The 7,734-nt window shown below is 34.5% G+C and overlaps 1 protein-coding gene across 1 annotated transcript; it reads right to left on the bottom strand.

Moving 5' to 3' along the window:
• Window positions 1-6,091: 6,091 nt before the first annotated feature.
• On the bottom strand, window positions 6,092-6,704 carry LOC127095544 (uncharacterized). The gene is made up of 2 exons (XM_051034220.1): window positions 6,424-6,704; window positions 6,092-6,314 (listed from the first exon to the last, which is right to left on the bottom strand). Exons 1-2 carry the CDS (start codon window positions 6,702-6,704, stop codon window positions 6,092-6,094), a joined length of 504 nt encoding a protein of 167 aa, XP_050890177.1.
• Between the last annotated feature and the right edge of the window lie 1,030 nt (window positions 6,705-7,734).

The following is a 7,734-nucleotide window of genomic DNA, read 5'->3' as shown; positions in this document are numbered from 1 at the left end:
TTGCATTATGGAACTTTTTGATTTGTGTCTTCTTGTGCTAGGGATCCCAAACTTGCCAAGTAGAAGAACCATTGTCATGAGCATCCAAAGTGAGAGATACAAAAGCCATTGGAAGATTCCTAGGAGCTTGATTGTTATGTGCTTGATTGCTTGAGTTATTTGCTATTTGTTTGCTAATTCCAAAGGAAAGGGAACAACTTGGATCATCACTATGATCTCAAGAAGAGAACTCCATGTGGTTTTTATTTCTCTTCCTTCATCTTTGCATGTTTAGGACCTAGCCATTCTTCTTCTTCCCTCCACTCTAACCCAAGCCAAACTTTTGTGCAAACATTAACATTGTTTCCAAAAATTAGAAACCTAAGCATTATGCTTTTTATTTTTCAAACTATTTTCATAACACTTATTTTGAATTGAATCCTTAAGTCAACTTTGACCTTATTCTGTGAATACTTTTCAGTGGTAAATACAACTCACTCAATTGTTTTTGTGGTTTCAATGACCACTTTTTTTCCAAAATGTTTCATAAACATTAGCTATTAGGTTTGAGTTATCCTAGAGGTTGATATAATACTCACCTATATCCTTAGTATTGGATCATAAGCCTTTCATACTTATTATAGGGTTAACCCCTCACTAGCATGTTGAAGCTCTCCTCACATGGTCGATTTGTGGTTTTAGGTTGAGTTTTCTCCCTTTGATAACAAAAGACCTTAAGGCTTTTGACCAATCAATTCACCAACTTCTTTTGAGATTTTTACCCCGAACTACGAGGTTTTGATCCTATTCTTTTTTAAGATGGTACGTAGGCAATGGGTTTATCCATTCAAACACAAAATTGTAAATAATTTGTATATTCTCTTCTCATCTCCCCAATCATGTTTGCATAAATATTTTTCACAAATACCAACATACCTTACGACATTGGTGAAAAGGGCTCCCTTAGAGTACTAAGGATGTTTTGGGTGCTTAAAACCTTCCCATTGCATAACCAACCCCCTTACCCAGATCTCTGACATTTTTATTAGTTTTTGATTTGATAAAACTTCTCGGTTTTTGTTCGCTATCTAACCTTTCCTTTGGATAAACAGAAGTGTGGTGGCGACTCAAATTGTATGATTTACTTTTGATTTAGTCAATAAATCTGAAGGTAACGAATACCCCGCTACAGTAATGTGACTGTAACTTTTCAGCGCTACATGATGTCTATTTTCTATGATTTCCTAGAAAATATTATGGAAGTCTTCATGGATGACTTCTCAGTTTATGGGTCCAGCTTTAGTGATTGTTTGATTAATTTACAAAAATTCTTAGAGAGGTGTGTTAAGTCCAACCTGGTGCTAAATTGGAAAAAATGCCACGTCACGGTGAAGGAAGGCATAATCCTCAGACAGTTAGTGTCTTCTAGAGGAATTGAAGTTGACCAGGAAAAAATTGAGTTAATATAGAAGTTGACACCCCCACCTCTTTGAGGGAAGTCAAGAGTTTCCTTGATCATGCCAATTTTTATCGTCAGTTCATTAATGACTTCTCTAAGATTTCTTAGCCCATGATTGGGATGTTAATGAAAGATTCTGAATTGACTTCAATAATGAGTTCCTTTAATCTTTTCATACCTTGAAAAAGGCACTGGCCTCTGATCCCATAATTCAGCCTCCCGATTGGCGTACTCCCTTTGAGATCATGTGTGACACCAACAACTATGTAGTAGGCGCGATGTTAGGTCAAAAAAGGAAAATACGTGTTATTGCCTATGATAGTAGAACTTTGGATGAGGCACAAACTAATCATGTAACCACAGAGAAATACCTATTGGACATGGTCTTTTCTATTGACAAATTTTGTCTCTACCTTGTGAGATCAAAGATTTGTCTATATAGACCATGCGGCCATTAGATACCTCCTACGCAAAAAAGATGCTAAACCTAGGCTTATCATATGGATTTACTGCTTCAAGAGTTTGATATTGAGATCAAAGAAAAGAAAGAGACATAAAATGTGGTGGTCGGCCATCTGTCTATATTGGCTGGGAAAATAGGGAAAGAGTTACCTCTTAATGACTTTTTCCTGGTTGATAAGATGTTTGTGTCGATACAAAAGGAAACAAAAGAGCACACACGTCAAAGACCGAGACCAATTCTGGGAGCCGTTTGCATACCGGGAAGGGCAAACAAAGGAGCAATATTTTGAGCAGATTTATAGAGAAGCAAATAATCTACTGCAGTGCCGAATAGATGTATCACTCGCTTCAAAAGCCAAACCCTTACTTCTTCCTTCATCATATCTACACAGAAACACAATTATTATCCATATTAACACCAAAAGAGGGAAGTCAATATTAAAATAATTAAGGAAGTCTCAAACTTACCTAAGGCAATTCGACGATCCTTGTGAGAGCGGGACCCTATCAACAATGGAACGCCAATCATACGCTTCAAACGTTTCCTATCGGCTTCACCCAAGGGGACTTCACCTCTAAGATAACCTAAGTTATTAACAAAGCCTACCAGATTTTTATTTTGGTATGGATCCTCATCAGAAAAGCCTCCCTCTTTATAAACATATGTACCATTCTTCTTGAAGAAATGGCTTATCCCCATAAATAGTCGCGTGAGCCAAGGGATGAAGAATACTAACCAGGAAGAACCGGTCAACAAAGGGAGACAACATAGAAAGTTCTTCAAAGACTCATATCATCTACACTCAATGAAACTAACTCTCGTTCTTTTGGTCGATCCAAGAAATCGTGGTAGCAGCAAAAACTATGAAAAAAACAAGGTGATGGAAGGTGTCCCACTCAGATACTCACACAAGTATTGGTAAGCCTTTACATATGGCCAAATTGATGGGTGGAGTTGTGAAGGACCCACCATCAAATGATTAAAAATGCCAACCTCAAAAGTAGTAAAGGGTAAGCGAACACCCAGGGTTGAGAAGATATATTCATAAAGAGGGATGGTCCAACCGCCATACTCGCTGCATATTATATCCTCCTCAAAAGGGGTGGTGGAACCTCAATGTGATGGAACCCCTACTTTAAGAATATTTGTATCCAGGTTTCCCTCCATGAAAAAAAAAACACGGTGGAAGATGAGACAGCCTATGTTCCATTAGTGAAATTCTAAAATAAAACATAGAAAATTTAAAAAATTTAAATAACAAGACTGAACTAATTAAAATATACTACTTCACATATATATGCTTCAAATATGTTTTACATAAATTTTGACACCGTTAAGACTACTGGCCTTGCCACGTATATAAAACTTAAAATAAAAGTACATGAAGAAAATCAAAAGAAAGCTTAACAAAAGGACCTCCTAAGTCCAACAAGACTGACACTTATACTGACTGTATATAATATTACGTACTAGTAACGATGTGATAAGCGTTTGACAAAATGTTAGCAACCTTCAGCCTTGACATTATCGTAATCTGTCACTCCATAGCCTTCCCTCCTTAATGGTCTAGCTCGTCGCCTGATCGTCATAGATCAATCCAAAGATGCAAGACAAAAAGAATACAGGGCTAAGATTTACGTACAAGTTTAAAAGTGGGAATAGGATGTAAAATAGTAATATATATATATATATATATATATATATATATATATATATATATGACAACCACAATTATTCGAACAAGCGTATCTTTATCCCATATTTACCTATACTCTATAAGTGTTTATTCTAATGCATCCCTGAACTATACTATATGCTGACTCAGGCCACTAAATGATGTCAAGGATACCTATCCCATTTACCAAGATCAGATATCACAAGACCACATGCCACCAACGTACTCCCAATTACCAAGAGCTACGCCACCTAACTTCACATGGAGTCTAGGTGTTATAAGTCGATCGTCCCTGAGGATTCAGGCCAAGACCCTCGTCTTGCCTAACATGCATAAATAATAATCCCCGTCGGGATTGTAGGCGACTGATCAACCTCGTACGTCCCATACCGCACGATAGTGGACTTATACATTCCTCAATGCAGGTCTATATGATCACTCAACCATCTTGTAGCAACTCTCAACTATAAGTATTTAGTTAATATTTGGGAAATATCGTATTAACCTTTCAAGTCATAGTTATTATCTAATTACTTCGGTTGAGTGTCAAATCCATTAAATGTCTTGTCTATTTCTCCTTGGCGTGATCCTTATCTCTATATAACTAGTTCAGTTTATACAGTGAATAATGTATGGTTGACTTCCCAGGTAAGAGAGGTGGACCGTAAAGGACATGGTCGACCAAGTCTTTTCCTTAGCCAGAACCCAACCGAATACAACTACTCAATTTATCCAACTTCCCTTATTTCATTGGGGATCTAATACTTAATATCAAATCAATGTTGTTGTTTCTCTCCTTAATAGATTATTTTCTTAGTCTATCAATCACAATCATTCAAGTAGAAATAAAATAAACAATTAGACAATTAATCAAACAATGTAAGCACAATACAACCTCAAATTGTCATGGATCATTCTTATGATAAATAATTAAGGTCGGCATAACCTCGCTTAGTGATTTGGGAAAATCATTATTCGAGGATGGGCTCTCCTTACTTATTTATCACTAGTAGGGCTTGGGTCACCACTACACACATATATATATTAAGATATTTTACGCTAACCGTCCCAACGTATACGAGACCTTGCCCCCACCTTTTGTTGTTGATCGTTGTTGAAAGTCCACGAGCGTTTTCTCTGATATTTTCCCAGAACCTAATTTACGATAACCGTTGAATTGTACAAAATTTATAAAATAATTAGAATATAATTTACGGTTAAATAAACATAATCCCGTTACAAATTAAAATATTTATTTATTTAAAATATTTAATCATAACCTCCACTATATTTAAATCGTTATTAAATTCAAGTATAAATTAGACTACACTCCCGTTTGGATTTGTTTATTTTAGAAAATTATCAAGAGTGTATTCCTAATAACATTTTAATTTTATAATAATACTTGGGCATTATAACAACTTAAAATGGTAAAATTTATCTTGGACTTTATAAGTTCAATATCTCGACGTCTGAACGGAAATTTAAATCGAAATCTTAAAATAACCTTTATATAAATAAAATAATTAAAATAATTAAATTATAACGACTTACCGGTTACTTATGAAAATGATTTGAGCAGAACTTTGACGTATCAAACTCCTTTAAAACTTTAGAAGAACTTTGACCCCAAAATAACTCTAAAAACTACAAACCGACACCGTGAAAACTTCGACAACTCAAACTAATATTTCTATATGAAGAAACTAGAGAAAGAAGGAAATAAAGAGGTAAGAAAGATGATTTGTGAATGAATGAATGAAAATGGGGTGAGAAAGACCCCTATTTATACTAGTTGTAATATATTAAAATAATGTAAATTTATCTCCTTTTGCCCATGCTTTCTAACTTTTCAACTCTTGCTAGTAAATATGTCTTTATCAAATATTTACAAGTCTTGCATGAATAGTTTTATAGATGTTCTAATATGACTTTGTGAAAATAGTTGGTGAGAAATGTATAAAAGTTTGATTTTTCTACTATTTCATGACATATGATCATGTAGAATATTAATAGAAAAATAAAATATATTTCTTTTATAAAATGAAAGGATAAGTATAATAATAATAATAATAATAATAATAATAATAATAATAATAATAATAATAATAACAAGGATAATTATTTAATACATTTATTAACTTAAGGTTATTTTATTTACTATTAGTTTGTAGAGTAAAATAGTGATATTCAAATCAAATAACATCAAATAATATAATAATAAAAATAATATGGATAATTAATTAACTTAAAAGTATTTAAATGACTAATTTCAAAGTTTAGTTTGTAAAATAAAACGATGATATTCAAATTGAATAATAATATTAATAATAAAATAAAGAGTAATTAGTTGATAAATTAATTATTATAGCGGCTAGTTTCAATGTTTAGTTTGTAATAATTAGCGATGTTAAAGTCTCAATTATAATCATATATATTATTTAAGGTATGGAAAATTAGGATGTTACATTACCACCCCCCTTAAAAGAAATTTCGTCCTCGAAATTTAACGTACCTAAAACATAGGTGGATACTTTTGACGCATGTCCTCTTCTCTTTCCCAGGTAGAATCACCAGTTATATCATCCAACAAAACTCTAACCAATGGTATCTGCTTTCCACGAAGTTCCTTAATTCGATGATCTAAAACTTTGACAGGTAAAGCCTCATATTCTAGGTTATCTCTAAGTTCCACACTTTCAGGCTCAATGACATGTGAAGGGTCAGGATAATACTTCCTTAGTTGTGATAATGGAATACGTCATGAAGATTAGACATGTTTGGCGGCAAAGCAATGTGGTATGCTACAGGTCCAATCCGTCGTAGAATTTGAAAAGGCCCATAAACCTTGGTGTTAACTTCCTAGTTTTGATTGCTCGTGCAATTCCCGCTCTAGGAGTTACCCTAATGAACACGTGATCTCCTGCCTCAAATTCCAAAGGTCTTCTCCTTTTATCACTATAACTCTTTTGACGATCCTGTGCAGCTTTCATCTTTCCTCTAATAAGCTTAACCTGGTCTGTTGTTTGTTGCACAAATTCTGAACCCAATATTTTATTTTCTCCAACTTCATACCAACATAAAGGCGTTCGACACCTTCGTCCATACAATGCTTCATATGGAGCCATGCCAATACTTGAGTGAAAACTATTGTTGTAAGTAAACTCAATCAATGGTAAGAACTCATCCCAACTTCCTTTGTGTTCAAGAGTACATGCTCTTAGCAGATCTTCTAACGACTGAATTGTCCTTTCTGATTGGCCATCTGTTTGGGGATGATAAGCTGAACTTAACCTTAGTTTGGTTCCTAGCTCTAAATGCAATTGACTCCAAAACTTTGATGTGAATTTGGGATCTCTATCACTGACTATACTTGTAGGTATCCCATGTAATCTAACAATTTCCTTTATATATATCTGAGCTAGTCTCTCTAAGCTAAACGTTTGGTAGATGGGAATGAAATGTGACTCTTTGTCAACCTATCAATGATTACCCAAATTGCATCATGCTTCTTCTGAGTTTTGGGCAAAGCAGTTACAAAATCCATAACTATTCCATCCCACTTCCACTCCGGAATGGCTAAATGTTGTAATAATCCAGTTGGCCTTTGATGTTCAATCTTTGCCTTCTGACATATCAAACAACTTTGAACATACTCTGCTATATCCTTCTTCATTCCAAACCACCAAAACATTTTCTTCAAATCTTGATACATCTTTGTGGCTCCTGGATGAAAACTCATCTTACTTTTGTGGCCTTCTTCCAAGATCAACTTTCGAATATCCTGGTTTTGAGGTATACACAACCTTTCTCCAAACCTTAGGATTCCATCACTCCTTATGTTAAAATCCCCATTCTGACCATCTTTGATAGTTTCCTTTATATTCATTAATTGGTCATCAAGTTGTTGTTCATCTTTGATCCATTTTAGATATTCATTAGACACGACAATAGTGCCTATGAACATACTTCCTTCACTATGATGTACTCCTAAGTTTAAATCCACGAATTGGTTAATCAACTCTTCTTCCTTCAACATCATTGCAGATACATGAAGTTTCTTTCAACTCAAGGCGTCTGCTACAACATTGGCCTTTCCTGGATGATATTGTAACTCAAAATCGTAGTCCTTTAACAATTGCATCCAAAGCCTTTGTC

Source organism: Lathyrus oleraceus, chromosome 6 (genome assembly GCF_024323335.1).
Source record: "Lathyrus oleraceus cultivar Zhongwan6 chromosome 6, CAAS_Psat_ZW6_1.0, whole genome shotgun sequence".
Classification (NCBI taxonomy): Eukaryota; Viridiplantae; Streptophyta; class Magnoliopsida; order Fabales; family Fabaceae; genus Lathyrus; species Lathyrus oleraceus.
This window is presented reverse-complemented; position numbering and strand designations above follow the sequence as displayed.

Excerpts from the sequence above, each read along its gene's own strand:
- LOC127095544 (XM_051034220.1), bottom strand. The coding sequence starts at position 6,704 with ATGGCTCCATATGAAGCATTGTATGGACGAAGGTGTCGAACGCCTTTA. Across the intron at positions 6,315-6,423 it reads ACTAGGAAGTTAACACCAAG|GAAGTATTATCCTGACCCTT; the intron begins GTTTATGGGCCT and ends ATCACAACTAAG.